General features: G+C 47.6%; 1 protein-coding gene across 5 annotated transcripts in view; it reads right to left on the bottom strand.

Moving 5' to 3' along the window:
- ATXN1 (ataxin 1) overlaps positions 1-18,898 on the bottom strand; it is a 378,660-nt gene that overhangs the window by 16,365 nt on the left and 343,397 nt on the right. For all 5 annotated transcript variants that reach the window (XM_046639025.1, XM_046639026.1, XM_046639024.1 and 2 more), the window contains one exon: positions 1,666-3,724. In XM_046639025.1, coding sequence (XP_046494981.1) covers positions 1,666-3,564 — 1,899 coding nt within the window. In that variant the 5' untranslated portion in view covers positions 3,565-3,724. The remainder of the gene's footprint in view (positions 1-1,665; positions 3,725-18,898) is intronic.

Raw genomic sequence — 18,898 nt, 5'->3', positions numbered from 1 at the left:
CAAGATCCCACATCTGGTCATCCACACACAGTTCTGGAAAACAGTTTGGAAAACTGGTCTCCTCCTCACCTCTCTTGATCTTTTTATTTTAAAAAAAAAAAAATTAATTAGTTAATTATTTTGTGAGGAAGACTGTCGCTGAGCTAACATCTGTGTCAATCTTCCTCTATCTTGTATGTGGGCTGCCGCCACAGCAACATGGCTTGACCGGCGGTGCGCAGGTCCGCGCCCAGGATCCAAACCCGCCAAAGTGGGACACGCAAATGTAACCACTAGGCCGCCAGGCCGGCCCCGAACTTTTTAAAATATACTCCAAACAGTTCAAACCATTAACTAGTTTATCTTTTTTGTTTGTTTTCTTTTCTTTGAATGTCCCAACTATCAGCTATGGCCATTTTCAACTCAAACGTGAAGGAGGCGCTGTCACATCTGAGTGTGTCAGAGTCCTCGATGGAAACGTTCCCGGAGACAGTGAGGCTCTACATCCTGGGGTGACTCTAAGCAACCCGGGCAGTGAAACTGCTGTTTCATACAAATGGGCCATGGGATAAACACTCTCAAGTGACTTAAGAGACTGGAGAAGAGAGGCTTGAGGGAGCCCATGGAAATTACGAGAGATGATCATAGTTCCCGTCTTTAACACGACAGCTTGGTGGCATCTGACCCTTGGGTTGCTATTTGCCACAAGCCCAGGAGATGCCTGGGACAGCCTTGGCTTCTAGGGTTATATTAATCATGACTTTTATTTTCTATCATCCGATGTGCTCACATCTTGGGGTCTTGCTGAGTCTGGAGGGACTGCCCCTCCCAGGGTTAGCTAATTCCTAGAGAGAGCTAACAACTCATCTGGGAGAGTGTCCTTCATATGCAAACCAAACACACCCCTCCCACCTCCTCTATCTGCTCTCACACTCTGGGCCACTATCCATCAGTCCCAATCACCTCAGGGTCAGGTCCCAGACGACCCCAGCCCGTAAGTCCCAGAGCCCTCATATTATTCAAATCAGCCAATCCTAAGCCTGCTGACCCTGCCTCACCCGTTCCTTCCCAAGGAAACCACAATACAGGCTCTCGCCCACAGTCACCACATCCCATTCCAACATCCATGTTTTAAAATGTAGGTTTTGTTATTATTATTCAGGTATGGTGAGGCCAGCAGATGAGGACACAACAGCCATTGAAAAGATAGTCTGTTATACTCTGATCCCAAGAGGAGGGGGCGTGTCTTGCCATGCAGGGCCACGGGGGGAAGCACCAGGGCCAGTCAAGGGCAGAGGGAGCAAGGAGAAAACATGGGACCACTAGAAGGGCCTTAAGCCCTTCAGCTTTTTTCCCTCAGGGTTCCTCCCCGAAACCACAGAACGAAAAATAACTTGCGCAATGATTTTCTTAATTGTCCCCAAGACGGTACCTGAGTAGCCCCCCTCTAGATGCACGGAAGTTAATTCATGACAAACAGCGGATGCCTTGGGGCATTGGGGCTTCTCTTAGAGAAAATGTTTGGGCAAGATTACGAGTCTAAAGTCTAAACATAAATGAAAAACCTTAATCCTCCCCACAGCATGGAGGGGGCTGCCTCTTGGAAGAAATTCATCTCACCAGGAGACGATGAAGGTGGTGGCGTGGTGGGGTGTCCCCCAGCTGTGCCACCTGGGTGAACGTTACCTGTGCTCGGTGCTCCCCGACCGCAAACTGGATGACGGCGACGCCGGGACTGTGGCTGTCCTCGATCCTCTCCACAGTGCTGGAGTCGATCTTCAGGTCGTTGCTGATCTCTGCACTCTGGATGAAGTCTTCCGTTTTCAAGTCCTCCACCTTCTTCAGCTCCCCGTTGGCCAACTGGATGATGGAGCCTTTCATGAAGTAGGGAGGCAGCGTCGGGGGAGCGGCGGCGGGGGACGCCACCGACTGCACCACAGGCAGGTGGATCTGGGCCTGCACCATGGCTGGGTAGGCGGCCTGGGTGACCAGGGCCTCTGGGCTGAAGTTCTCGCTCTTGGGCAGGGCGGTGGTGACAAACGTGTGAGGCACTGCAGCAAACTGGGGCGACGACGTGACGATCGCAGAGGCTGCTCCCGACCCCTCCATGTCAGCACTGCCGACCGGGATGAGCAGGGGCTGGGTGCCGGGGATGACCAGGTGCTGGGGCAGGCTGCCGGCGTAGGTGATCGCTTGCTGCTGGCCGCTCAGGTAGCCGATGACAGGCGGTTGAGTGCCCGCGTAGAAGGCCGTGGCTGGCAGTCCAACCGGGAGTGGCTCTGAAGCACTATGTGTGGTCTGAATGACCGTGTGGGGCGACAGCGTGGCGACCGCGGCGGCCTTCACGCTTTCGGGGCCCAGAGCCTGTTGGGGTGACAGCGCGTAGGATCGGTGCCCGGGTTTCCCCAAATGCAGGCCGCTTTTGTCGTTGAGGGTGGAGGGGGAGGCCTCCCGGTGGGTGACCTGTTGCACTTCCAGGTCGGTGGCGGGTGTGTTGCTGTTGGGCAGGACCATCACAGAGGCCCGCACCCCGGAGGAGTCTCGACTGCTGTAGTCAGCGGGGCTGGGGTGGACCACCACGTGCCTGGACTCATAGGGGTGAGGGGCTGACTTGCTGCTCGCCTTCACCAGGCCCAGGTCGGCGGAGCTGGGGGCCCCGTACCTCCGGCCCTTCTCCATCTCACCGTTCAAGATCTCCTTGGCCTGCATGGCCTGCTGCAGCCGGCTGCTCTCGGCTTTCTTGGTGGCCTCCCGAGGAACAAAGTGGCTGCCGGAGTCGGTGTATTGCACTACGACCTGGGGGGAGGGCCCCAGGGTGAGTGTGTGTGGGATCATCGTCTGGTGGGGGTGGAGGTGGACGGGAATGGCCGGCGGAGAGGCCGTGCGCCCGGCGTTCTGCGGAGAGCTGGAAATGTGGACATACTGGTTCTGCTGGGTGGGTGGTGGGGACCCCGGGGTGATGAGCCCGGGAGTCCTGCCTAAGTGCTGCTGTTGCGGCTCAGCCTTGTGTCCTGAGGCTTGGCTCAGACCGCCCATGTTGGCCAGCAGCGTGGAATAGGCCTCCAGTTGGGAGCGCTGGGACGGAGTGGTGGCCCCCGCGGCAGAGGCCGCTGCACTGGTGACCGGGCTGGCTGTCGGGGAGATCAGCTGAGAAGGGATAAACCCAGCGTAGGGCCCGCTGTACTGGGAGGACCCAATGAACTGGAAAGTGTGCGGCAGGTGAGCGTACTGCACGGGAGACACCGGAGTCCCTGACTGCGGGGGAGGGTACGGCGCGGGCAGCGTCGTGGTCGCCGGCACAGACCTGGGCGCGCCGGGCGGGGAGTAGTCGAGCCCCGTGGACAGCGCTTTGTGTAAACCTATTCCCTGCTGTAAACCAAGCTCCACGGAAGTCCCCGCCGGCCCGTGCCTCCCGCCCCCGGGGCCTCGGCCTCCAGGGGTGCCCGGGAGCCATGCCACGCCCTCCGCCCGGTGGTTGTCGCTGGGCGGCACGGTGGCCTTCTCCTCGGAAGGCCGGCTGGTGGCGGGGATCTCGCGCTTCTTGGGAGGCAGGCATTCGTTGCTCCGCTCTTGGTTGGATTTCATTTTTCGCCGTCCCCCCTCCACGGTGACTGTTTCACTGTCGGGCTGGCTCTGATTTTAGTCTGATAAATGGAAAGTCACATTGGATATCAGTAGGGGATCCAGGCTCTTCATGAGGAATCATCTCCCCGTGGGTGCGACCGGCCAGCAGCAGCTCTGGAATCTGGGAAAAGGAAGAGGGTAGTGACAAGGGGAAGAGGACAGGGAGGAGAGAGGGAAGGAGGAAGAGGAAATCAAAACATCAGCACGGGAAAAGGACATCCTTAGCAAGATTAAGACTAGGCCTCTGGTTTCAACGGGAATTCCAGAAACCCCCTTACAGCCCCAATGTTAAAGCAGATCAAACACTGGCCATGTTGGATAGCACCTGGGGAAGAGTATTAGGACATCGGGCCAAAACCTTAAAGCAGGTTCCTTTTTACGGAGTTAACAGCTCCCTAAAGGCTCGTCTCTCCATATCCTCCCCTCCCCTCCTCTTTTCTCTTTTGCTTTTAGAGGGTAGACGATGCGTTTCTTAAGCTTCCTTTTCAGAAACGCTGTTCCCGTTCGTTCCTCACCTCTTCTTTACCTCGCTGGAAAATCAAATGAAGCCCACACGGAGGATGACGTCAGTGAAAGTCAGCCCGGCCCTGGCCTCAGGGCTGGGTGCTGGACGGAGCAGGTCAGAGGCGGAAGTCCTGAGCGGACCTCGCAGGTTATCTCTGATTCTTCATCTGCCATAGCCACTACCCAAAGATTCCACCTGACTCCGGGGCCATCCTGTTTCTACAGTAATGCTCTCTTCCCTACCACACACACACACACACACACATACACACACACACAATATACACATGCCAACTCAGCAGAGACAGCCAAAAATACTCCTGTTCCCTACAAGTCTCCAAAGAATTCCCAGTCCAGCTACTCAGATGGCAACAGAAAGCCAAAAGAAGTCTGTGAGACAGTTAAAAAACAAATATGGTAATGGTTAAAAAAAGAATGCAATAATTGGATGGATGCAATGAAGGTCTCCTTAATGACTGTTACATGATTGCTTCATCCCTGTCCCTTTCTTCCTTTCCAAGTGGTCTTTGAATGCTGTCTTCACACCTTCCCCGCCCCCCCCGCCCCCCACCTCTTTCTCCTTGGAAAGAGCCAACCCACCATTAACCCCAGAGATGAAACCTCTTTCTGACCAATCAGACCTGTGGGTTTAAACCTGGATGTACAAATTGTGAGTCTGGAGCCAGGTCTGATGGGCACACAGCTCAGTCTCTTGGCAGCCACTGAACTTGAGTCAGCCGACTGTGTGGGCAGAGGGGTGCCCACCCGGCAAGAGGCAGAACATCAATGGAACTCACAGGAACCAGGCTAACAAGTGGCAGATGTGAGTGCCCCCTACAGATGGCAGCTGCAGACATGAGCGATGTCATGTGCTGTGATCCTGGGGAGCCGTTGCATCAGGTCTGGCGAATTCCAGGCCTTGGAGGTTTAGCATTTTTCCTGCCCAGACTCTCTTTTCTGTGATATGGCTTTTAAACGAACATGATAAGGTAGCAGCCTTCAGCATCCGATCCTGGTCCAAGCTGAAGCAACAGTGATATCTCAATTATAACACAGCCTCCCTTCTCTCTTTGCAGCCCCACCCTGCCTTCCCACATCTCTCCTCTACAGCTCACACTCCCCCACCCTCATCTGTAATGTTTTTTCTTGGCCAATGATTTAGTGGCCCTGGCTGGTTTTGCTTCAACATCACTAACAAACATCACAACGAAAGGACAAATGACACAGAAGAAAGCTCCCCATCCTTAATGATTGTGATCAGGCATATATGAAGGCAGAGATTTAGAAATTTGGGGTCTCACCATCAATGGACATTTGACTAAGAATAGGATTTCTCATATGACAAGAGACGTATTTTAAAGAATGGGACAGAAACAAAAAATACTTAAAAGATCTAAAATATTAATGCTGAAGAAATATATCTGTGTTGAAGGAGAAATGTCAATTATTTGCCCTCCCCTTCTAGGGCTTTCATAAATCCCAGATAACTGCGTTCTCTATAGCCTTCTCTTATGAAGAGTGCAGCACGTAATTTACACCCAGTACTTGCAAACTGATTACAAAGATAGTGCCATTTTCAAAACACCGACAGAATAAAATTAAACTACAAAAGTGTCAAAAACAGTTGCCCCTTTTGACTTAAAAGGTATTGAAAATGATCTTTTATCTTTAGATTTCAAGAGTCACTCTGAAAAGAGAACTATATAAGCTCCCACATTCCCAAGCCAGCTAGAAAAGAAAAGTCCTTTAGGAGATCTGCTGGAAGTGAACTGTTCCATGCGCCCCCTGCTGGTTCTGCAGAAGCACGGATCCAATACAACCCCACAGGATTTCATTAGGGATGTTCATGCAAGAGTGATATGTCAGAATCCGAAATGAGAACATTTGCATATAGTGGGCCCAGCCAGTACGGGAATAGGTTAATTAGCCCCAGGCAGCTCCAGGGCAGAAAAAGCAGCAGCATAAAAGTCCTTTCAAAGCCAAGCAAAATGTCAAACACATTCAGAAAGAGGGCCATTAGCAATGCAAATAGAAGATGGCCTGTGCAACTGAGCCTCAATATACAAAACCAGAAAACTCCTCTGCAGGTACTTTCTTAATAATCCAGCTTTAGTGAATGTGAAAAAGAATGCTGACTTGGTTCTCATAGTGCCTTGGTTTAATTTATACTGTTTATTTGAGAGAGACTGGCTAAGTTGGCCCTAAAGATCTCTCCACAGCTGGTCTTCTGCTAATGAACCACTAAGACTTTTCAGCCTAACATGCAAATTCAAATGTATTCTTCTGAAAAGTGATCCATTGATAGACATGTTTTCCAGACAATACTAATGATCACTCAAGGATACAAAGATTAACGCAGAAGTGGAGCAAACTGGGGCCAGACTGAGAAAAATTCCAACCCATCCTCCTCCTACATTGAGAAGGACCATGTCTCCTATTTACCAGTGCAGCTTGGAGGAGATGGGGCTCTCCAATTCTGGGGCGTGCATGCCTTCTCGGTGCTCCCTTAGCTGTCTGTGCTGTGTGTGAGGGTAGGGACTGTGTCTTGCTGTATTTCCAGGGAACCACCAGAGGGCGCCACAGTCTGCCACCACATCCCTGGATGATTGGGTGATTATTTATGGTACCGAAAGAATGGAGAGGTAAATTTTAGGGTCTCTTTCTGCTTGCAGACAAATGGCCTCTGTCCTTAATTGCCTTCTCAGGGCTGAAACACACCACTGGTCCATCTGGGGCCCCAAGGAGTTCACCTCTAGATGTATCTGCCACGATAGAAAGATTTCTCAGAAACATGGGGTCACATATGATTATACAAATGCTAAGTTACCGAAGAACCACATAGGCAGATCCCACTGTTTAAACGTTGTTATTTAAAAAGAGACAGAGGAAGGGGAATTAAGATATGATTCAAGACAAATTTATTTAGGGTTTACTACATATGGTTTACTTGATAATCACTGTTCTGAATACACTCATCTCAAGCATCTTTCTGTCTACATCTCTCTCTCTCTCTCTCCATCAGTATTTTAAAATTTAGCTCAGCGGCATAAGGTCTTGCTAGTCACAGCGTGGTCCTCAGACCAGCAACACCAGCATCCCCCAGCAGATTTAGAAATGCAGAATCTCAGGGCCCACCCAGACCTCTGATCCAGAATCTGCATTTTGACAAGATCTCCAGATGATTCACATACACAGCAAGGTTTCAGAAACTCAGCTGTAAGATTCAGTTTTCTGCTCATAAGCTCCTGTAAGTGAAGGAAACCTCTCTAGCCTCTTTCTAATGGAGTAGGTGCTGGGAAACTGAACTCGGTGCTGCATGTGAAAACAGAATTGAGGGAGCCATGGAGATAAGCAGCTAATATTTAGGTAAAATTCAGCTGTTTACTTGGGGGGTCACCAAGGCCAATACAGTTCTAAACGACAAATGGTCCTTTTCTTCTGGTTCTTTCTCTCTTCAAAAACTATCGGGAAATATATTTTTAAAAAGCTATTATCAGAAATTTTACACACGACTCAATCCTCCCCAGGAAGAAAAACACACTTGAACAGAGGAAACCCCACACTTGTGTCTTTGCTCTAAGTGAAACACCTCTCGCTGCCCCCACCATGGATTCAGACTGTGTCAGAAGTAACAGGAAAATGAGATGCCTCTGAGCTGGGAGATGTGGGAACATATCCCCACTGACTCCAAGTCCTGGAAATAACAACCAACTGTCCTGAATGGAAGACACTCCTAGAATTTGATACACAGTCCCGAAATTGCATTCCAAGGTCAGAGCAGTAAGCTGGGTGGTTCTGCCTCATACCCCCAATCCTGTGCGTTTCTCAGTTTGAGTAAAACCCACGACTGTCTCCTTGTCTGCCTATGCACAACAGAGGCATGGTTTCAGTTTTAAAGATGAGGAAATGCAGACTGATGAATTTGTGTCAGTTCTGGAAAAACCCATATGACCATTTAGGACACAGAACACCTGGACCTGAGGGGAGAGTTCCCCAGGACACGGAGAGGATTCTCTAAATCCTGACACACCAATCTCCTTTCTATTTTTTATATTGCTAACTGGAAGATCTGTGTAGTACACTGGCAGAGGCAGTGCATTTAGATTAAATGTTAAAATAGGCCCAACCCTGACATCTTTGGGGTTTCCAGGATCGAGAAAGGTGGGTTGGATGATGGCATAAGTAGACATCTTCATGGCTGACTGAACAAGCATGCCCCAAAGCAAGTGGATCACACAAGCATTCATCAAACACTTACTTTGTTTCTAGTATGCAGAGTGGACCTTAATTGTTCAAGGTCAGTGTGGGGCAAATGGTACGCCAGAACTCTATTTTTAGTCCTATTCTGTTCAACATTTTATTAATGTTTTTGTTATCACATCTAGAGGTAACAAAAGGCTGGAAGAGAGGTGCAATATATTACTGCAATTAATATTCAAATATATCCTCAGAAGCTGGAAGTGATGGCACAAAACCAAAAAGAAAAAAAAGGATTAATGAGCATCAGTGTAAACGCCTGCCCTGGGTTTCAACAGCTCAATTAGTTTAGTAGTTGGGTGGGAGAGATCTCACTTAAGAATGGCTCAAATAAAGAGCCCACGAATTTTATGTTTGACCATACGTTCAATATGAACCAACAGTTTGGTATGGTTCCTAACAACTTGGAGTAATTACAAGCTTCATTAATACAAGCACAATGTGCAGAATAAAGGAATGAATACTGCAACAGCATATGGCTTTGGTAAAGTCACAGTTGAAATACTGAGGCGAGGGGACACTGGCAGAATGGGGCATATCCAGGGTGCAGGAATCAGGTTAGCAGAGGTCTGGACACAGGGCAGGCAAGTAACAGCTGACAACATGGGGCCTGGGGAAGTACAGAAAAATCTGGAGCAGGAGGGCAATGCTCAGATCTATAAAGGGCTGTCCATGGAAGGCAGGAAAACAGAACTGAGCTCCAGATTACACGGATGGATATACACAGTAGAAATTAGAAAGTAATCAGAACTCTTAAAAATGGGCTGGGCTGCCGAATGGGGCAGGGACCCCTGTGTCATCCCACGTATCCTGGGAGAGTTTCGAGACTGGAGCTGATGGTCTGAAATGACACCATCATAGCTGGCTGAACAAGCATGCCCCAAAGCAAGTGGATCACACATTCATTCATCAAACACTTACTTTGTTTCTAGTATGTAGACTGGACCTTAATTGTGCAAGGTCAGTGTGGAGCAAATGGTATGCCAGAACTCTATATTTAGTCCTATTCTGTTCAACATTTTATTAATGTTTTTGTTATCATATCTAGAGGTAACAGAAGGCTGGAAGAGATGTGTAATATATTACTGCAATTAATATTCAAATATATCCTCAGAAGCGGAGACTCTTGTCCTGGCTGGGTGCTCATGCTATTTACTTTTACATTTTTCCCCATCGCGAATATTTTGAGACTATGATTCTATGCTGTGTTAGGGTGGCTTGCTTAGAAGCCTAGTCTACTTTGCAATTTTCTCTTTGGCTGTGTCCTCAATGAAAACTGCTCATTTGCTTTCTCTGCGGTGCCTCGCATGGAGTTTCCCCGGGGAGCCCTCTTGGTCCAAAACGAGGTGGCTTCTGAAGAGGATGGAGGGTCCCATCCAGTTTATTCAGGCCAGAAACCACCCAAGAGGTGAGTGGAAACCTGGCACAACTTTACAGAACAGGCTGTCTGATATCTTCACCTCAACACGCTCAGGTTTCCCCTCCTCTAGTCTGCACCCCTGTGGCACGGCGTCTAGCTCTTCATAGAGGTGCGGTGAGAAGAGAAAAATCACAGAATGACAGCTTGTCATCCATGCTAGAAAAAAGTCCTCACAGTGCCTAAGGATATAAAGACTAGATAAATATATACTTTAAATTGTACCATTAATACAATACGGTAGTGGATTGAATGGTGGACCCCCAAAAGGTATGGCCATCTGGAACCTGTGAATGTGACTTTGCTGGAAAAAGGGGATGTAATTAAGGATCTCAAGATGAGATCGTCCTGGATTATGTAGGTGGGCCCTAAAGCCAACGGCAAGTCTCCTTATAAGAGAAAAGCAGAGTTGAGACACGTAGGCAAGCCCGCCATGTGAAGATGGAGGCAGAGAGAATGGAGTCATGAGGCCCCAGGCCAAGCAACACCTGAAGCCACCAGAAGCTGGAAGAGTCAAGGCAGATGCTCCCTCAGAGCCTTCGAGGGAGCACGGCCCTGTCGACACCTTGATTTCAGACTTCTGGCTCCCCCAATAATTCTGTGATAGAATAGCTTTTTGCTGTTTTAAGCCATGAAATTTGTGGTAATTTGTTACAGCAACCCTAGGAAAATAATACAAATGGCTTCCATTTATTGATCATCTACTATATGCCAATAACTCCACTTAAACATCTCATTTACTCCTCCCAACAAACTCATGAGGTTTGTATTTTCACCTCCATTTCTCAGAGGGGGACACTGGGGCTTGGCCAGGGCTTCACAGTCAGCGGAGAGGTAGGATTGGGAACCACTTTCTTGTTCTCCCCAACCAGGATGTGGGGTGGACCGACATACTGCGATGCACTATCGTGAGGCAGCCTAATAGCAAATATCTTTTTTTATTTCTTTTTCATGTGGAAAAGAGACATGCACAGAGATAAGAGGGGGGGAAAGGATGTCCAGGAACCTCTGCACCATACCTAGCGCTAATTGCAGACTGCAGCTGGCGCCACATTCAGGGTTACAGGCTGTGCTGACTTAGGAAGAGAGATCAGGATCTTTTTACTGCACAGGCAAGCGAGCCGGGGACGCCCGGCCTCACCCAACACCAAGTTCAATGCCACCCACCCAACTGTGATCCAGGTCACAGGAGAACTGAGATCGCAGAAAGAGCATCCTGCATGGGTCACATGTGGGGAACCGTGGACAGTAATATGCTTGTCTAAACAAGTTCTCCCTCCCTCTAGCATCAAAAAAGTCAGTTCAATGGGGGCCGGCCCAGTGGCGCAGTGGTTAAGTTCACACATTCTGCTTTGGCAGCTGGGGGTTCGCCGGTTCAGATCCTGGGTGCGGACATGGGCACTGCATGGCAAGCCATGCTGTGATGGGCGTCCCACATATAAAAAGTAGAGGAAGATGGGCACGGATGGTAGCTCAGGGCCAGCCTTCCTCAGCAAAAAAAGGAGGATTGGCAGCAGATGTTAGCTCAGGGCTGATCTTCCTCACAAAAAGAGGTCAGTTCAAATCTGCACCGGGTGCAGGTCCCCTCAGTCAGTGGCGGGATGCACACCACACAGGACTTTCCTTTGAGGCAGGGCCTTGCTGGGGAGGCAAGGATCTGCCACTACCACCAACAGTTGGGAGAAAACAGGACCCCTCTTTATATTATTAGCACCACAAATAATAGTTCTTTGGACTCTGTTCATCTTTGCATTTTATGAGAATGAATATGATGACTAAATGTAGTATATAACAACTAAAAAATTTCAATCCGCCCAAAGAGCATCGTCCCATTTGGGTGCTCCCTGGCTCAGGGTAGCTCTGAGACCAGAGCAACAAACTGACTTGGAGTTGTTCTTCTGATTAAAGGCCTTGATGGAGATGCTGAAGGGGATTCCTCAAGATGTGCAGCTGCTTGGCTGTCCTTCTTCTACTGAACTCCTCCGCTTGGCACGTAGCTAAATGCCTCATCCCTAAGTGGGGCTCTGTTATTTGCTACCACTGTCAGCATAATGGAGAGATGGCCTTCATCAGGCCTTGGGTGAAGCTTTTCTCAGATTCCTGGCTTCTGCCATCAGCCTTCCTTTGTCAACATGACAACAGTGACACTGGGGCTATTTTTAGTGGGTTTTGCCACCCGTGGGAACATGAGGAGATCCATCATGTGGGTGGGGTCCACTGCATGGGGACACAGCACGTGATTGTGCGTGCAGGAGGACAGGCGTGCACGTGTCCTCCCGGGGTGTAAAGGAGGAGCAGGGGGCAAGGCCTGCAGCTTGCTGTGCGATCCCTGGAAGCCGGCTCATGTGGAATGTCGCTGCAGCATCTGGGTAGCCAGCGTCCCCTGGCAGCCTGCCCATGCTGGAATTCCTGGAAAGGCTCAAGACGGAAAAATAATCACTTGGAGGGATAACCATCTGGATCGAAACTGGTCTCAAACGAATTGTCCAACAGAGGTTGCGTTTGGGTTTTTAAGAAAAGCTGGAAATGCCTTTCTGTCAAGACTTTCCCTGGTTCAATACATAAGCAAATAGCTTTCTGCTTTAAAGTGTCACGCGTGCCAGATGAGCTGGCCTGGGACACCCAAATCTCTGTTTATCCACCACTCTGGCTGAAGGCTCGGCGCAGCTCCAAAGGCACTTCCTGCCACTCCAGACTTTGCGGTTCTCACCTCGCTCTAGAGTGAATTGTTTTAAGGACACAGGTAGTTGGCCCCTACATTGTCTCGTGCCTGGGAATGTTGTGACAAGGTGTAAAGAACTGGCCGTAGTGACATAGTTAGAGTCGGGGGTGGGAGGACAAGAAGCTGTCGTTTTTGATTCAATTTAATGTTCTTAGCACCACAGTGATGTATCTTACTACAGAAGTCATTAAGCATTCACATCCATATTTGGAATATCAAGATAAAATATTAAAACTATTATTACTAATACTGATAGGAAGGTAACATTAATATTCTTACTACTACTACTAAGCATGAGGACAGAGAGAGTAGTAGAAAGAACAGGCGGCTATGGAGTAAGCAGAGGACAGGTTCGAAAGCTGGCTTTAGCATCCTGCTCATGCAATCTTTTCTTTTAATGTAATTTTAATTTTACTCAAAATTTCACGTGCACCTAGTTTAGGGAGGTGAGTCCTTCAACAATTTGTGATCTTGTCATTAATATCTCTGCACATAAAATGGGGAGGAATTAATATGCACAGTGCCTGGCAAAATGTGCAGACTCAATGAATGGTGGCCATCCTAATTATAATTCAGGAAATGCTCCCTTGTGAATCTCCAGTTTTTACTCATACTTATTTGCTGCTAATCGCTCCTGGTTCCATGATCAAATCTATACAATACCTTCAAACTATCAATCCTTTCAAACATCTGGGGTTTTTTCCTCACACCTGTGATTTACACAAAAGAGAAAGTCACGGATGTTTGAGAACTTATTTTCTTTCTTCAGCTGAGAGATGGGACGATATTTATAATGGTTCCCAATGCACAGGCCTCCCACACACGAAGCATGGAAGCGACTCAACACACACAAGTAGAATAAACAGCAAGGTGAGACGCTAAACTCAGGCTTCGCATTTCTTGGGAAGGGTTAGGGGTAATGGTTCCTTGTTCCACTCTGCCTGCTTTTCCACAAGACTTCTTGGAGGAGTGATTCCCAAAGGCCTGGTAGGGAAATGCAGACTCTTCCTTCCACACCCCACAGGGAAGGCTGCCAGCTGTCTACTCACACACACTCTCATAAGCTTATGCTTTGCTACACACCACAAAGCAAAGAGCCAGCAGGAGCTAGAGGAGGCTTAATCAGATTCTACCAGCCACCAGAGGGCTGGATCTCCGGGAGATTAGATGGCCCGTGTTTACAAACAGAGCAGAGGAAAATCTCCATCAAGTTAGACAAATGCCTTTCTGGAACTGAGGCATTCTGAGAGGGTCTCAAAGCATTCATTGCCCTTGATGTGGCCAGATGAAAGGAAAGTGGAAGCCGCTGGATAATCCATAGACTAACCATCATTCCTGCAGGGTAGGAACATGCTGGCATCCCTTCTCTGGCTGTCTTCCAGTCTCTGGGACTCTGCACAACTTTTCAATCCTCTTGACTACAAAGGCCCAGAGACCTCCTGGGACCCAGGCTCCCCAAGGTGAAGCAGGTATGACGGAGGTCACTGAGGCTTTCTTTGTGTGGGCTGTGGCAATACTTTACATACGAGTAACAACCAGTGTATGACCATTCCATTGTAAAGACAAAGATACTGAGGCTCAGAGTGTCAGTGACTTGCCTAAGGTTTCATGGCTCATAAATGGCAGAAACAAGATGAAAATCTTGGTTCATCTGATACAAACACCTGGGTTCCAGTTCCTGGACCATGCAGTGGATCTGCTGGTGTGTAGTACAGGATTAACATTATCCAAAGAGAGGTCTGGCCTTTGCCCTTGGTTCCTGGGAGGTGATCTCTAAGCCTCTGGAATGTCCTTCCTGAAAGGAGTATGTCTGTTTGCCTGGGAGCTTTGGCCACGCGGTATTAGTTCCAACCTCTGGAGGAACTAATGACTAAAGGTATTGACCTGACCTCTGGGAGGGGCTGGGGACAAAAGATCAGTCATGTGGGGGGTATGTGATTGAGCTCCAATCAAAACTCTAGACACCGAGGCTTGAGTGAGTTTCCCCAGGTGGCACTACTCCAGGGGTACTGTCCCACACGATGGCCAGGAGGAGTCATGGCCCTTCATGGTTCCATGGGGAGAGGATGCCCAGAAGCTCTGAGCACGGACCCCTCCAGACTGCTGCCCTGTACGCTTCTTCCCTTGGCTGTTTTGAATCTGTATCCTTTCTCTGTAGTAAACTGCAACTGTGAGTATAACAGCTTTCAGTGAGTTCTGTGAGTCCTTCTGGTGAATTATCAAACCTGAGGGTGGTTTGGGAAACCCCCAGAACTTGTAATTGGTGTCTTATACCTGGAGTTCCCAGATGAGCATGCTGCTGCTCTGGGGACCATACTTTGAGAACCACTGTTCTAAGCTATCTTTCAGGTCTCTCCTTAGATGTCACTTACTTTAAGTTCTCCCCACCCCAACCCCATACCCCATGCCTCTCCTCTGTGCCCCTTAACATCCTGCTCTGTCTTTTCATACTCACAGTCCTAAAGCTGTCTGCTTGACTGTCCTCCCAGTTCCCCGCTAGGCTAACACCGGGCACTCCTTCCTTGCCTTGGCCCATAGCAAGCCCCTGACTGCAACTTCCTTTTGTGATCATTCCTCAAATCTTGGCAGAGCCACTTAAGACCACTCCAGTCTTGCTCATCCTTTCCTCCTCTGAGGCTCACCAGCATTTACATAACAACCACAGTCTGTCACTTCACTGCATTCATCATATTTTTTACTTATTTTCATGTGTCTTCCTCACTAGACTGTAAATTCCGTATGCTGGGTATAGGCTGAATTTCATAACCCCTAGGGAAAGGGCTGTCATCCTTTCTTTGTTGGTTGACTGTTTTTATCCTGTGTCTGTTTATTGCTGTTCTGTCTTCTTTAGAAGTTGGCTACTAAAAAGCAAAGTGTTTCTGGATCTTTTAGATTTTTGGATGTGATGACACAGTGTTGGATCAAAAACTGAACTCATGATGGAGGGACATAAAATACTGTGTATTTGAAAAGCAGCTGTACTTGGAGATTCCATTTCTAGCACAAATTCTCACGTGAGATTATTAACCCCGGATCCTTCCTGTAGCAGGAAGTATAAGTATGCCACGTGGGATGTTGTCAAAGACGTGTGCGCTATGGAAAGGCCTCTAGAAATCCGCATCCAATTATCCAAAACTATGTCCACATCAGCCTACCATCAAACCCTAGGAAATGCTTCTGGCAGTCTTTGGATTTACTGCAAAGAATATGTATTTACAAAGACAACAATCTTATTGAAACCAGCCTAAATCAAGTGTAAAAAGGATAGTGAGACAAGTTGTAAAAATCAGCCAAGATCAGAATTCTCTCTGAAATAAATGTTTGTTTTAAAACTAGGGGTATGACTCACCCTCAGTGAATGGGTGGCGGAGTTCTGACCCTCAACAGATGAATGGTTCATTTTGCAAAGCAGAACAAGTGGGAAACCTACTTTCTCCACCTCCATTTATTTCGGGGTGAGGCTGCACGCAGTGGAGCCCAAGATGCCCCTGAGTCGTTTCCAACCACCGGCAAAATGGACAATGGGATGGCATGCTACCTGCAGCTGTTTTCAATCAAAAAGCTGAGTAATTGCTGCAGCCTCTCCTGGGGCTCACATGCAGGCCAGCACGAAGCTGGTGGAGCATTAAGGACGTTGAATGGGCTGCCAGAAACCCTACAGAATTCGGCTGCCAAATTACTCCTCCTCCCCCTGCCTCAGCATCATTAACTTAATCAGGTATTCATTCAATAAAAAATTTTACGCTCTCCCTGGGAGAACGCCAACACCCTCTGAACGAGGCACACTGTCAAATCGACTGCACTCCGTAGGAGATGTCAGGGGCGGTTTCATATTCTTTTATTGAATTTAGGGTCTGGGAAGAAGGGAATCCCCCTCTATGCAGTACTTCTTGGACATGCAGTGGAAGAGAGTTATAACGAAAAATCTAGTCCAGGAGAAGAAATGCTTTGCCTCTTTGCACTTAGAGGCCCACAACACTTTCTACCACAGTTCTTACTACTGGGCAGTCAACATAGGGTTGACTCTGGTGTCACATATACCTGGGCTAGACTTTGGGCTTTTGGCATTTGGTAACTGGTGACTTTAGGGAAGTTGTTCAACTTTCTAAGCTTTGATTTCCTCTTTAACGAAATGGAGATAATACTAAGCCCTATCTCATGGCGTTGTCATGGAATGGTCTGGGACAATGCAGTCAATGCCAGCAGACAGGCTGGAGGACCTCCAAAAAAGTGACCTCTAGCAATGAACTGCTTTTAAGCAGCAAACAGACTCCTCCTGTGGAATTGAGGGCACAGTCTTGGAATCCTAACTAGTGGCGTTGGAATTCTGGCTCCTTCACCCGCTAGCTGTGCCTCAGCTTCCTTATCTCTAAGGTGGGAAGCATACCAGTACTTACCCCATAGACTTGTTGTGAGTTCACACATTCAAAGGACTTAGACCAAGGCCCAGCAGACTGCAAGTCCGCTAAGTACTGGGCTCTTGAGAAGGGCCCTCCTCTCTATCTCCTTCTCTTAGGTCATATTTTCATCTGTATTTAAAAAAGACACACACTTTCCTCCCTTGAGTTCTTCCCCAGGGTATTTCATGCATCACATGCACCAGTCAATTCCAGCAAAGATTTTAGATGCAACAATCTCTAACTAAAGGTTCCTTGCCTCACCTCCGTTAATGAGGGATTTCAAGTCTTATCAGTTCAGAAAGTTTACTAAGTCTCTAAAACTGCCTTCTTCTAGAAAATAATCCACGCTAATACATTAACTTTTTTTTCCTCCTAAACTGGACTAAAAGCCTTGTCTGCAGAAAGAATGGTCAATTACAACTACATTCAAAAATAAAATTCAAATGCGCTCATGTTTTAAATTTGGGTTTGTTTGTATTATTTGCTGTTTATTCTTGCAGTATAAATAGAAGCTTTCTGGCTTGTTTGAACACAGAGCACAGTACACTCTTTAGACACAATTACTTATTACAAATTAAATCCATCCCTTTCCTATTTAAGCTCTTTAGAATACCCAGGCCCTAACTAGAATCTCTACAATACTGTAAACACACAAAAAAAGGGCCAGCTATTTTATTGAAGGCCCTAATGGCAAATGAAAGACAACAAATAATGCTGCTGTCGGCTGGAGGCATCGAATGACTATAATCTAAATAGGCAATAAAATGTTTAATAGACAGATGGAAAAGCAACAAAGTAAGTTAATGCTCTGTTGACAACAAAGCTCATTGTCTTTCCCAGCACCGTGGCCTCGGAAGGCAGTTACCCTCTCTGAGCCTCAGTTTCTTCATCTGTAACATGTGAATGATAATAATAACGTTTTCAAAAGACTGCTGTGAGACGAAATAAGACGATGTGAAAAAGTGCAGAATCTATCACAAAACTCTCCCAATATGGACTTCAGCCTCCAGCTCCACCTGCCTGTCGGGAATTTCCACACGGATGGTCCACCTCCTGCTACCACCGCTCTCTAACCAGCATCCGCTCTGGTTCCATAGTGGTTCCAAAATGGTTTTGCATCATTTTTCCAGCCATAAGAACAGAGCGTCATCTCTGATGCCTCCCTACCACTTAAGTCCTATTTCTGTTTCCTCCTGTCATCAATCTTTCTTCAAAATGTCTCAACCATTGGGGAACGGCCTCCAGTCTGTCCCTTTTTAACCATATTCACTGTGGAGTAAGGACTTTGGCCTTGCCCAAAGAAAGGGCTAGAGCTCTGCCCTTGGCTTATGGAGGTCATCTATGCTTCCCTTTCAGGAGTGCCTTTGTTTACGGCTGGGGCCTTGAGTCACAACAAGTTACTCAAGCCAGGCTTCTGCTTCCTCATCTTAAAATGGGGATAATAATATCTACCCTGCAGGGTTAGGGGGAGCGTCAAATGAGATCACGTATCTTGCACAGAGAATGAATGTAACAATACATGTCAGCTAAAAAATGCTGCTCGTATTCAGCAGGAACTAAATTCATGTTCATTTCTTTTTCCTTCACAGTTAGAAGGTGAAGGAAATGGTCAGAGCACTCTGAGAATTCGGTTGACATACTCAGTATTTTCATGATTTGCCAAAGTATTTTCATTTTGAGTTTGGCTAGTACTCTTTTTCTATTATTTTTACAGAAATCTATTATTTTTCTTAATCGATTTTTTTAAAGTTCTGCTTCATTCTTAAGTATGTAGGATCAATAAGTTTCCCTTATAATGTAATTTCAACCTAGTGAAGGGAAAGTGGGCCTCATTTCAGTGTTCCAGCCCGAATCTGTCAGCGTCCCCTGATTTCATGATGCAGGCTACGGAGTCCCAGATGTGTGCTGAGGGCCACTACATTCCTGGTCTGTCACAGAGGTACTTTAGATTGGGAAATGGAAGAAAAGGGCTTTATTTCAGTATGAGATAATTTC

This window comes from Equus quagga, chromosome 15 (genome assembly GCF_021613505.1).
Source record: "Equus quagga isolate Etosha38 chromosome 15, UCLA_HA_Equagga_1.0, whole genome shotgun sequence".
NCBI classification, from domain to species: Eukaryota; Metazoa; Chordata; class Mammalia; order Perissodactyla; family Equidae; genus Equus; species Equus quagga.
The sequence above is the reverse complement of the archived record's forward strand: the minus strand, read 5'-3'. Positions and strand labels throughout refer to the sequence as shown.